At 35.5% G+C, this 14,184-nt stretch overlaps 1 protein-coding gene and 1 long non-coding RNA gene across 6 annotated transcripts in view; one reads left to right on the top strand and one right to left on the bottom strand.

The window, feature by feature from the left end:
• Positions 1-1,823, top strand: part of LOC103909838 (uncharacterized) — a 29,836-nt gene extending 28,013 nt beyond the window's left edge. The window contains exons 4-6 of one of the 2 annotated variants that reach the window (XR_015526410.2): positions 133-183; positions 518-558; positions 702-1,823. This is a non-coding gene — a long non-coding RNA (uncharacterized LOC103909838). The remainder of the gene's footprint in view (positions 1-132; positions 184-517; positions 559-701) is intronic. The other variant, XR_015526409.1, reaches the window with a different exon arrangement.
• zgc:77158 overlaps positions 1-14,184 on the bottom strand; it is a 59,254-nt gene that overhangs the window by 7,381 nt on the left and 37,689 nt on the right. For all 4 annotated transcript variants that reach the window (XR_015525604.1, XR_015525605.1, XM_087310602.1 and 1 more), the window contains 1 exon segment: positions 3,924-4,751. Coding sequence is in view for 2 of the 4 variants with exons in the window: in XM_087310602.1 (XP_087166728.1) it covers positions 3,924-4,751 (828 nt within the window). In the remaining 2 variants the exon portion in view is untranslated.

The following is a 14,184-nucleotide window of genomic DNA, read 5'->3' as shown; positions in this document are numbered from 1 at the left end:
CCAATTGAAATGGATCAAAAATGTTTTTCATAAGACAGGAATAGATATTATTCAATAGTTTTAGGACAACTTTGATGAACGGTAATGATCCACTGTATTTGTTGACTACTGTATTTGGTGTCTCCTCACTAGCAGTGCTGGGGAAGAATGACTGAAGAAAGAAATTAATTAATTAATGAAGGGGTGAGTGAATTTTAAAAATGTTTTGTAATACTTAAGTTTAGGTCACAATTCACAATATAAACAAACCATTAACTAACACTGCTAGCTTAAAAGTACAAATTAGCTGTTTTAATAGTAAGGTAGAAGTTGGGTTTGGGCTTTGGGTAAGATTAGAGATGCAGAATAAGATCACACTTTATAACTAATGAACAGTTAATATCTTAATAATAGGCAGGTAATAAGCCAGTAGAATTGTGACCTAAACTAAATTATTACTGTTTATTTTTTCATTCTGGATGTGAACTAATCCTTTGACTTATTTCTTACATGTAATTTGTTCTACTTTAAATTCCAGGCATGCCAGTGCACCATTACTTTTAAGTACTGCATGTCCAGGTAAACAACCATCCCTAGCCCTTGTGGTTTTGACTGATGAGGTCAATCCAAACAGTTTGCTTTGACCATTGAGCATAATGGAGAATGAATGTGTCCTTTGAATAAATCCAGCAAGTGATGTTGACTAAGGCATGTGTTCGCAGGCTTTGGCGCTGCACTTCAAACAGGCCCAAGAACGTTCCGTACAGAAGGAATTCATCATTTAAATGACCACAGCGGGCTGAGATGTTCACTGAACAAGAATCTCAAAGGTTTTTCGTTACATGGAGCAGTGACACACTTTGCGGTCGACTGAACTTCAGTCTTCATTTGTTCACACACTGATGTAACCACATCTGTCAAAATGTTGTGTTAAAGGAGCTTTCTGTTGTTATCAAAGATCCAGATGCTAGCTTTAATAAGTGTAGATTTTCATAATCCCATTCTTAATGTGCATTTGTGTTTAGAAGCACTGCAGAAAGCTCAAATACAAGCCTGACGGAGGCCACATGTGAAGGTGAACACAAGTTCAAGGTTTATAGTCTAACAATCTGGCCAAAACACGGAAATGACAGACCACCAGCACAAAAAAAAACAAAAAAAAAAACGTTCATGGACGTTCTGACAACAGACAGACAGTGAAATGAGGTCTGTTAAACAAACACTGCTGCTCTTTAATGAGAGCCTGCAGACGACTGAGAATACGTGCAAACATTAACCAACAAAATGTCCCTTAATGTTAACAAACCATTAACAGAAACGCTCCAGAGGAGGAATGTGTGACGCACGAGTCTAGGAGAACGTTCTGACATGAGTAATAAACGATTAATCATTAATCTCTTGGGCAGGGTAATCAAACATTACATAAACTGCCTGAGATGCAACATTATGACAAAACAAATATTTGTGGATGCTGAGTGTTCAAAGCAACATTCAATGTCTGTTGCATAACTAAACAATAAGCTGAAATTTGTATGGACAGATCATTTCAAAATATCTTCCATGTATAAATGTAAATGTTGAATTTTTTTAGAATTAAAAACAAATCTGCGGATTTATGCAGAATGATTTTTAGGATTAATATTACTAAAAATGTAATATATGAAATAAAAAAATAATACCTTTTTAATTTTTTATTTAATGTTCACATTGCAAATCCAATTAGATCCACTTATTTGGTAAACAAAGCAAGTATCTTATATAATATTAAAAGACAGAACATATTACTTAAACTATATTGTACAGTTATCAAATGTACATGTTCATAGTTGTCAATAATATTACTGAAATAAATAAAAAAATACAGAATAAATATAAACTGACACATTTACACATGTAGATAAATAGAGTCAACGATGAGCTAAGATTCTGTGGATTTCTGCATTCACAGATTCTGTTTGGGCCTAGTCATTACAGATACATATAAAGTACAGCTTGGTACTACTATCCAATCTCAAAGACTGTTATTTAATAACAGTTATTTAAGTAAATGCTTAATGCTTTAAGTAAAATACTTTCACATTCAAGAGCAACACTGTGCTATTTTACAGTTCATGATCTGTTGTTTTCAGGATCTCAGACCAGGGGTCTGTTCTTTGAACGTGGATTGCTCAATTAGCTGCATTTGGTTATTGAGGATTTAACACAATCCAGGATCGTTTCATTTATCAAAACTCATTCGAGAGTTGTTATAATAGCAACAGTTCTGATAGCTCAAACCTGCCGGGAGCAGGTTTATTTCATATAAACAGGATTAGATCAGGTCTTTTCAAGCAAAGGTAATTCTGAAAGTATGTACCGAATGCTAACATTTTCTTAGTGTAGTAACCTATAGATAATATACACTTGGGGAAAAAGTGTATATATCCATGTTTATGTTTATGTACATAAGTTTAAAAAAAATATAAATAAATAAAACTTAGTAAATAAAAATACAAAAACAAGGTGGTTCTGCCCAAGGGGATCAAAAAGGACATTTATTAATATGGATTTTTTAGATACAAATGCTTACTATTTAAAGGGACCGATCTAGCTTTAGTACAATTTCTCAAAGATTATAGACATAAACAATATTCCACAGCGGTCCGTTCTTCGTACCTCGCTTAAATGATCTAAGATGATTTGGCAGATCCTGGATCGTTTTAATCTTGGTCTTTAAACTAATCTCTGGCTAATTTAGTTCATCAAACAAGTTCGCGAATCAAATAAAAATTTCTGGATGAACTGATCTGAGATCACTGTGTGTGTTATGAAGGGCAGATCTATCAATCCTCGAAGTCATGATCAGCACTGCAATGATTGGCTGACTGCACAGCAGCGAAATTACATCATCTCATTAATATTCAATTATCCATGTAAGCAGAATTATATAAAATTCGTAGTAAACGTTTTTTAAATATGATACGCAATAACTTTTCACCTTTGTTGTGGACTGCATGCTTTACAATTGAATTAGTTTTAGATTTGTAAAGCGGATTTTTTTTATTTTAGTATTCTTGGCCTATTCAAGTTTTTAAATCGGTGCAAGGAATTGAAATTAATTTAGCATCATAAAAGCATTTTGGTATAGGTGTAGATATCGTGTAGATATTCAGTACAGATATCAGTAAAGGTGTCTGCAACTTTTTTAAAGCATCAAATTAGCGTTATATTAGCCTTTGTACTTTTATTAAGTTTTATTTATATATTTTTTTAAACTTACATGTATAGAAACATAAATATTATCAATATTAAATGTTATTAATTATTATAAATGTATGAATAATTTTTTTTTTATATTTTACTATTTTCCCAAGTCTATATAATCTATAGGTTACTACTGTAAGATAGTATTAGCACTTGGTACATACTTTTGCTGTTACCTTTGTTTGAAAAAACTCAATCTAATCCTGATAATATGAATTAAGCCTGCTCCCGAACAGGTTTAAGCTACCAGTACTGTTGCTACGACAATAATTCTTGGATAAGTTATGAAGAACGAAACAATCCTGGACTGTGTAAAATCGTCAATAACCAAATCCAGCTAATTGTGTAGTACACATTGGAAAAACGGACCCCAGCTCGCAGTTAATGTTGTGTCATGTTTTGTTATCAACAAAAGAAAAGCTTTTAAGTTCTCTTTGTGGCTTAATCATGAATATGAAAAATGAAGACGTTCACATGCATTTGTCGTGCAAATTTTTTACATTATTAACTGAATGATTTGTCATGTTAATAATAAACCTGATGATTTTTTCGCAGGCAGAAAAGTGTGCAACAATTTTAAACAAATACAGATACATGGCAAGAAAGATAAATATACATGCCAGCCTTAAAGATGAACTACATACAATACCCAAAATACTAATATTATTAATAATTTAGATGTTACGTTTACAAAATCTTACCTTCATCATAGCGTTTCCTGAGAGCGGTACCTGGAGCAGCGCTGGGAACTCCCTCGTACAGCCCCTCACCCACAAAATCAGTGTAGAAGAGCATGAAGGACATGACGCCCATCCAGCTGCAGAGCTGTGCCAAACACAGCTGCCGCATGACACGTGGCACGTGGCAGTAGCTACGATAAATGGCTGGTGTCATAGACCAGCAGGTCCTCAGCAGGCACATGAGTGGGCCGGACTTTAGAGCCCGCAGCTTACACTGAAACGCATAGCAGCACGAGCGTGAAAAACACCGTCCAGCCTCCAGTGGCCCCGGTTCCACAGTGGACGAAGGTTCCTCTGACACTTTCATGGTGACGAACACACTGACGACGAAGATGAGGATGAGGAGGGAGAACAAACACTCAGCCTGACCACCCAAGTAGAAGGACAGAAGCCCTCCACTCCAGTCCAGGGCGGGTAACAAGTAGCCCACGCAACCGCCAAGGCTAACCATGAAGGAGAACATGGCGAAAGCCTGTCCGCAATCGTCCCGTTCACGGTACAGGTCCGAGAGCAATGCCTCCAATGGCGTGAAGCACACCTGTCCGCAGAAGTCTAAAAGGCCCACACCAAGGATGAGCAGGCCCACCTGGAGAGCCTGGTTTCGACGGGTGCTGCCCCAGCTCAAGTTGGCAGCCAAAACATCAGCATGTGGTATGATGAAAAGTGCAAGGAGAACTCCCAACGACAGCAGCCATATGAAGGGTCGCCGCCGGCCATAGCTGCTGTTGCAGTGATCACTGGCTGAGCCAATCAGAGGGATGAAGAGAAGTCCCAGAACCGGTCCAATACCTAAAGGGGTAAAAAGATTTGGATATTTAGGTCTTAACTTGCATTGCCTTAATCATAATTTTTTTTTGCAACAACATCTCTGATGGTGTGTTTACTGCAATAATGAGGAAATTGACTAATAGCAAAATCCCGTCATAATGGTTAGAGTTGGACTTGTGATAGAAGGGTCACTGGTTTGAGTCCCCCAACGGATTGTATAAGGTGAGAGCATATCTGTCAACCCTCACGTTTCTCCCGGGATTCTCCTGTATTTTAGGATTCTAACCAGCTATCATCCCGTAAAGGTATTTTCCCATAGATGCTGTTTCCCAAACGGATTACACGCGATTTGAAGTGGAGCGAAAGTGGACACACTGTGTTTTGGGTGCGTGTTTGAACAGACATATACACATAATAACAACAACAACAAAAACATACAAACATATCGATCTTGGTGGGTTTTCTTTTAAACAACTAATTTTGTCTTAAATGAGCATAAAAAGTTGAATGCTTTTATTACAGATCTGTGCATTTTTAAAGTGACACTGCTGTTATTTAAAATAATCAAGTGAAAAATCGAAATGAGAGATTCATGCTCTTAAAACAATTCTACAGTAAAGAAAGGGTTAATGAGATTTCATAACTTTATTCAATTTCTTTATAATAGCTCTTCATTTGAATAGGCAAAACTTTTATTTTCTAATGTATACTATTTATTCTATCCTTTGTAAATAATAATAATTAAACAAATTACTGACCGTTTCAACTGTTTGTTTACAATGATTTATTATGGGAATTTTTTTTTTGTTTTTAGGGGGGAGGGTGTGGGGTATCCCTTTTTTCACATGCCAATATTGACAGGTATGGGTGAGAGTGAATAACTCGTGCTCTCACCATACTAAGGCTGACGTGAGTCACAACTGTTCCCTGAGTGCCGCGGCAGTGGCTGCCCACTGCTCTGGGTGTGTGTTCATGGTGTGTGCATGTGTGTGCACTTGAAATGGGTTAATGCAGAGCACAAATTCTGTGTATGGGCCATCAATACACAAACCATGTCACGACTTTCACATTCCAATTTAGACAATATCTAATTAAATAAGCACATATTTTCAAATCTTTCCAGAGTAATCCATAAATACAGGTTTTGTTCATTTTTGAATGTAAAAAGTTTATAAAGAAACTATTTAAGATTTTTCATAATAGAAAAACACTTTCAGTAGCGATGGGAGAAAATAGTGAATATTTTAAAATAGTAAATATTTTTCTGTCCATATGTGAAAAAAAAAAAAAAAAATATATATATATATATATATATATATATATATATATATATATATATATATATATATATACAAATAGATAAAGCATAAATCAGCACTTAAAAATCAATAATTATAAAAATAAGTAAAACAATTTTAAATATGATAATTAAAAAAAAAAAAACATTATGCAAACAACGTCAAACCCAAAATCTCAAAATTTGTTTCAAAATGTATGATTTGTCTGTATACTATAGACCGAAATAAACCAAATTGCTCTTTCTATGTAGTGCTGGCTTTAACAAAATGCTTTTAAAAAGGGAAATGGTCACTCGAGATAAGATTTCTGTAGAGGAATCACAGCCATGGCCTTGGTCCTTTATCTTTTGGCTTGGTCCTCAGCCTGCTGTAACACTGTAGGTTAAAGTGACCAGTCTCTGGCTCAGATCCCTCATCTCCACAGCTCGTCTAATTACAGCAGATGACTCAGTCCACTGGTTGGGCTCTGATTCCCATTTCAATTTAAGTCTAGATCTTCAGGAGCTATTTTTATTCAAGTGCGTGGTGGAAAGATGACCTGAACATGCGCAAAATGCAATTAAAAGTTCACTGGAGTCCATTTACTCACTGCACAAATGTCTGTGAGCTGAACAGAAGAAAAAAAGCAATTGCTGCAAAACCTTTTTAGTTCAAATAACACACAAAAATATTGGTTTTATTTAATAGAACTGTGAAATGCTTTTAATTCATACTTTTGTAATTTAAGTAAAAATGATGAAATGTTAAATACACTTCAGTCAAATTTACAGTATAAACATTACATTCAAAGCAGAGAGTTTTATATAGTATTATATAAACTACTGTTTAAATGTTTGGGACGTTTATTATAGTTCTGACTTAAATCATGTGCATAAAGACTGAACTTATTTGATTAAAGAAGCTTTTCACTCATCATAGCACACGTGCTGCTGATGTTGTGAAAATAAAACTTACACTGTAAAATCATTGCTGTACCACTTGAGGTTAAACCGGAGAGCGGATGCAAATGTGGAGTAGCACACCTAAAACAATTTTAAGCTGCCAAGCAGGTATTGACAAACCAACTTTAATGTGAGGAATACATTAGAGAAACCATGGAAGTGGCCAACCGAGGGAACTTAAAGAGATTTATTTAACAATGTCGCTCAGCGGCGCCTGTAAGTCAACACATGCTGTTTTTCCCAAAGTGGAGGCAGAGAGGACTTCTGCACACTTCCCTTTAAAGGTGCCTTTGTGTTGTTTGCGACAGTTCGAGACAATTAATCATGTGACTCTTTCATATAGTGCAATTCATTATAGCTGCCCTAATTATTCCTGTAGCTTAACTGGAAAAGCGTGGCTTTGACAACAGCAAGGTCATTAGTTCAATTTCTCAAATGCTCTCACTCCCAACTCCTCACATACTCATGTTTTTGGTTACGGTTATTCGTGCAAGCAATTTGTTTACCATGTAAGAAACATGCTAGAAACATGCCAAGTCATGCTACAGCATAGAGTTTAGGCATACTAAACCATTGAACAAATGCTTAACGTGCTAAATCATGTCACCAGTGTGCTAGCGCAAGGGAGACAGTCACATATGTTATAAATGCTAGGAGTACATTAAAACTTTAGAATCAAGCTAGCCTTTATTAAAAGCTTTCTAGACAGTTTATTTAGACTACGCGGAAACTTGTACCACATAAAGCTGTGTTAATTATTCAGACAAGACCTTTTCAAGTCAACATAAATGTTTACGATCTACCAGCATGCTAATTAAGGCCCTAAAAGCAAATGCTAAAACCCACAGATACATTTTACCACTAACACAATAGACAAACTGCCAGCATGCTAATAATAATTCAAAATAGTCATTCATGCTAGCAACGGGCTAACTGTACTAGAAACCAATGTGCTAAATCATCTTAGAGATGGGGTAAATCATAATAGAAACATGCCAGCAACTTGGTCTTCATTCTACCAAATTGTTAATAATGCTAGCAACATGGTAAACATGGATATGACGTACAAATATGTCAAATTTTGCTAGTTGTGTTTTAAAACACGCTAATAATGTTAAACCATGTTAGCAACTTTAAAACATACAAACATAGCATTAAAAGATTCTCGCTAAAACATGCTAACAGTGTGCTAAAACAGAAGAAATGTGCTACCACTAACACACTAGACAAGCTAACAGCAAGCTAAAAGATCATATTAGAAGCATGATAGCAATATAATTCCTGCTAGCAATGGGCAAACTGTGCTACACACATGCCCCCAACATGCTAAATCATCTTGGGCAACTCAACCTACTTGGTAACTCATCCTACCGATGTGTTAGAAACATGATGGTAATGTTTAAAAATGTAGTCTTCTTACTAAACCTTTTTAAACATACAGCAGAGCACTTTTAAACATTCTTCTCAAGCCAACATAGAAGTTTTCTGTAGGCTAAACACCATCTTAAACTGAAAATCATAATTCAACATATGTTGAAAAAATCTGTGGATCTGTATCCCAGTATATATTTAAGAAAACATTTCCCCATGTCTTTCTCGTCTTTGTACTAACACCAAATGTTTCCCACTGAAAGTAACAGAGTACCATTTGCACTGAATAATAATGGCAAAGTTGTACTCCAATGACTTGAAAAGTGGTCCTGAACTAGCAAGCCATTACACATACATGACAAATTGGTGGTGAGAACATGTAGAACTTCCAAGGAAGAAATAAATCAACTGTGCCCAGTATAAATGAGTGGAAAGCCTTATATAATGAATATTTGTATCCATTTCTCAGTGAATAAAACCAATTATTTTGGTGCATTTAAACAAAATATGTTATATTCCATTAAAAAAGCATTTGGTCACCATCTTTAGGGATAGAAGTATAATAATAATTTAAATTCAAACAAGTTACTGCAAGTTTCTTTATTTTTTCCTGTTTATTTTTTATTTTTTAATGTACATTCAACGCCGGCCACCTAAAAAGGTATACCTGTCCAACTCCTCGTTACAGCAAATTTCTAATCAGCCAATGACATGGCAGCAACTCATTACATTTAGGCATGTAGACATGGTCAAGAGGATCTGCTGCTGTTCAAACAGAGCATCAGAAAGGTAATTTAAGTGACTTTGAACATGGCATTGTTGTTGGTGCCAGACGGGCTGGTCAGAGTATTTCAGAAACTGCTGATCTACAAGGATTTTCATGCAAAACCATCTCTAAGGTTTACAGAGAATGGTCTGAAGAAGAGAAAATATTCAGTGTGCAGCAGTTCTGTGGGCACAAACGCCTTGTTGATGCCAGAGGTCAGAGGAGAATGGCCAGACTGGTTTGAGCCAATAGAATGTCAACAGTAACTTAAATAACCACTTACTACAACCGAGGTATGCAGAAGAGCATCTCTGAACGCACAACATGTCGAACCTTGAGGCGGATGGGCTACAGCAGCAGAAAACCACACCGGGTGCCACTACTGTCAGCTAAGAACAGGAAACTGAGGCTACAATTCGCACAGGATCACCAAAATTAGACAATAGAAGATTTAAAAAAACATTTCCTGGTTTGATGAGTTTTGATTTGTGCAGCAACATTCAGATGGTAGGGTCAAAATTTAGCGTCTAAAACATGAAAGCATGGCTCCATCCTGCCTTGTATTAACGGTTAAGGCTGGTGGTGGTGGTGTAATGGTGTAGGGGATATTTTCTTTGCATACTTTGGGCCCATTAGTATCCATTAGCAGACCACAGTGAACCCATCTTCTGATGGCTACTTCCAGCAGGATCATGTGCCATGTCATGTGGATTGTGGATTAGGAGATTCGCATCATGGATGTGCAGCCGACAAATCTGCAGCAACTGTGTGATGCTATCATGTCAATATGGACCAAAATCTCTGAGGAATATTTCCAGTACCTTGTTGAAGCTATGCCACGAAGGATTAAGGCAGTTCTGAGGGCAAATAATAGGGTCCAACCCAGTACTAGTAATGTGTAGCTAATAAAGTGGCCGGTGAGTGTATATACACAGATTTTTTGCCCCCCCCAAAAAAAACAAAAAAAATTGAGTATACTCATTTTTTGACTGTTTTTTTATATTAGAACAGTCAGTACCAAAGCCAAAAATGAAACAAATGTATATAAGAAAATATATGATTGTAAAAGCATCCTATAGAAAATAATCATTTAAAAGTGATCCACCTTTGAACTCATCACATAACCATCAGTTTGGTGCAAAAATCCCATGGGATGAATCTCAAGTCACCAACAGGAAAATTAATAAATAAAAGGGCTTAAAAAACCCACTCCATTAAGAAAGAGTTCAACAAAACCACTGGAATTACATATAACCACACAAGAAATGTCAAAAAACTGCACAATGATGGCCTTTCTGGAGGTTTTGAAAGCTCTTCTAATAGTGGAGTTTATATTGCTTGAACGGACATGAACACAAAGGATCATTCTTTGGTTTCCAGTGCAGCTGTTGACAGAGCAAGAGAGCAGTGTGTAGTATGTATTAACACACCACATATCTTCTGTTCATCTGGTGCAAAGTGTACGTTTGTGAACTGCTTTTTGCTGGTTGCAAAGTAAATAGTCTTGGAGAGAGATTCATTTACAGCCAAAGCCATGTGGAAGCCATTTGTGGGCACAAAATAATGCATCTGTTCATATGGCAGGCTGAAAAATCTCAAACACAAAAGACAAATATTGAAAGTCATAAGTCTGGGTTTTGTAGGGTGAAAAAATGAATGCATGGAGATGTATTTCAACTGAGTTCTCCTGGCATTGTCTATAATAGGAAAACAAATGATTGTCTTTGATTAATGAGTGGTATGCAAACCACAAAATGTAATGCATATACCAACATGAAGAAACAATGAACAATGCATTTATTACAGGATTTGTTGATGTAAGTTAACATTAGTTAATGCAAATATAGTTGTTAATTGTTAGTTCATGTTAACTCATGGTACATTAACAAGCAATAATTTGGATGTTAATACTGCATTAGTAAATGCTAAACTATGGTTAATAAATGCTGTGCAAGTATTGTTAATACTTGTAATTAATTTTAGCAAATACACTAACTAACATTAACTGATGAAACTATTGTTAAATGTGTATAATAAATAAATAAATAAATAAACAAATATATATATATGAAAAAAAGAATTTTGGATAGTGCTTACACAGCATTAATAATGTGAGATCATGTATTTGACAAAGTGCAAAAAAGATGTAAAGACATCTAACATTAATTTAAATATACAGATATTTGTTAAACTAAATTCCATGATCTTTCCAAAACTTTGTGGGTTATTCTGTTTTTACAAAACTTTTCCAGGCCTGGAGAATACCATGTCAAAATTCCATGACTTTTCTAGGTTTTCCATGACCGCCTGAACATTGAAAGTAATTCAGAAATTGTAAACATCCCAGCAATTTTTGCAGACATAATTTAATAAAAATCTAAAATTAAATTGTTGATAAAAATACAAAAAAAAAAAACATTTTAATAATAATGTTGATTTTTAATATTATTTTAGTACATACACTTCAAAATGTTTTTACAGTTTTTGTATGAACTTATACGCACCACCAACTAATTAACTTGATAAAAAAAATGTAAAAAGTTAAATTTACCATGTTTTTCTCTTTCAACATACAGCGGGGAAAATACGTATTGAACACATCACCATTTTTCTCAGAAAACATATATCTAAAGGTGCCATTGACTTGAAATTTCCCCGGATGTTGTTAATAACCAAAGAAATCCATAACGAACAAGTTTACATTGGAAAAAGTATTGAACACATGAAGAAAGGGAGGTGTAGAATGGCAGTGAAGGGCAAGACAGCAGCTGAAATCTCTCAGTAGTTCTTCATTATAAATTAATATCAGCTGCTTCAGTTCAACATCTACATTATCAGGATGATGAAGATGAAACCAGGGTGGACATTTCAGCAAGACAATGATCCAAAACAGCCAAATGCTTGAAAGCAGAAAATAAGAAAGAAAATAAAGCTGTAGAATGGCCAAAACAATCACCCAAATTGAATCCAATAGAAAATACAAATTAAATCTCATTAATATTTGATATACGAGACCCACCGAAACATCAAGATTTTTACACTCTGCTGAAGTCTGAGCAATTCATGTGACTTCATTCTCCATATGAGAGGCATCTTTAAGCTGCCGTCACCAAAAAAGCCTTAAGAGTTTTAAATATGTTTCAGTAGTTCAGTACTTTCTCCTTGAGAACTTTCATTGTTATTGCACATCACTAGCTTTTTTGTTTTGTTTAATTTTTACGGTGTATTGTTTGGGTTTTTGCCAAAATCTGGTTCAATTCCATGTCAACAGCTTCTTTAGAAATAATATTCCAAGAAAAAAAAATGACGTGTTCAATGCTTATTTCCCCCGCTGTATATACATAAAAATGCTATGTTTGAGTTTGATGATCAAGAAACATTTGTTGTTGTTGTTTAAATAATCAGAACATATAAGGTGAGAATATACAACATGCATTCAAGTGACTGATTGAAATGCACTAAATCGGTGAGAAAAGCTTCCTGCTCTGTGCTCTGAGGCAGCCCATGATGACTATATTATCTGCTGAAAGTTTAGAGGAAAGTCCCGCTGAATTTGAACAGGATGCAGTAAAACTCTAGAAGCAGCTGCTGACCCCTCCAGCCTCCGGGCCTCTTCCTGCAACCCGGTGCTTTCCAATTAACACCTGATTACCACCTGGACGGACCAGCCAGTTGTTTGGCCAGTAATTATCATAATGACCCCCATTACAGGATCAGATTCTTAGTGGGAAACAACCTCGACTTGCCGTTTACAGCACTGCTCTTCATTAACCAATCATAAACCCGAGGTTACGCTGAAACACGGTCACCTGTGGTTTTGATCTGACGGTACACACAGGTTTTTTGGGAGTGGGCAAAAAGCAATGCTAGAAAGTAAAATATCAATATATGCTCATGCAAAAACGGTAAATACTTATTTAGAACTACACAACAGCAAAGATGTTGTTACCTCTCGAAAAGTAGCCTGTTGTTATCAGATATAATATTAGTAGGCATTACACACACACAAAGAGAATCTTTACAGATCTCTTTCTTCCCGGAATTCTTGAACTCTAAGCAATAAAATCAAGTTGAACCGCAAGGGAAAGATTTATTAATACTGCTTATTACATTCACAAAATCCATTGAAACTAAGAGGCTTTTTGTATGACGGTTTCAGCCCAAAACTGGAAAGTTCATGCATTTTTCCTCTTAGTTTACACAACAATGTGATTTAAGATCTGAAAGCACATATTTAAAACAACAATGTAGCCAAAAATGGAAAGGCTTTTGCCCTGTTTTTTCAATAGGTTCCACATCTACACTACAATGTTTTCAGTTTTCAGAATTATTGCTGTTCTGCAAAAATTGCTAAAAACCTTGTAATATGTTTTCCAGTCCATTATTTGGCTGAAAACAATACCTGTAGTGAAGTAGAGATGTGCAGTCTGCAGCTAAGTTCTCATGTCTATGTAGGATTTGCTGTGTGAGTAATAAGATGTGTGTTCGCTTTTGGATGTAACATGAAGTAAATCCTACTTTGTGGATGAAGTTTAAGGAAAAGCAGCAACAATACTACATACTCTACCATTTATGTGCTTGTTTTAAATCTACACTCCCCTAAACACATACTATGCATGCACATAATGTCATTGTTTTCAAAACGGTTCCTTTTCAGGTAAAAAAATGCATGCGTTTTCAGTTCAAGAACAACATTGATGTAGAAACAAAATTCTTGTTTTTAGATTGTTGAAAACACCTCCTTTGTCATGCCTGTTGAACACCTGAAAATGAAAGTCTTTAAAAATGATGACATGATGATCATGAATAGTACATGTTTAGGGGAGTGCAAACAAACATACACAACAATGGTGAAGTATGTAGTAGTGTTTCCTAACTCTTCATCAGCAAAGTGTGAATTTACTTAAAATTACAACCAACAGCAGAGACTAATCTTAAACAAGCTGTATATTCTACAAAGACATGAATGCCGAGCCACAGATAGCACATCATCACTTGCACACAGGCATTTTTAACTAACGGTGACAGGGTAAATACTTTTCTAAAAATAAAAATCAAAAAACAGCCTTTTGGCTATT

Source organism: Danio rerio, chromosome 25, assembly GCF_052040795.2.
Source record: "Danio rerio strain M-AB ecotype USA chromosome 25, GRCz13ab, whole genome shotgun sequence".
Lineage (NCBI taxonomy): Eukaryota > Metazoa > Chordata > Actinopteri > Cypriniformes > Danionidae > Danio > Danio rerio.
Note: the sequence above shows the minus strand (reverse complement) of the source record. Positions and strands in the feature narration are given on the sequence as shown.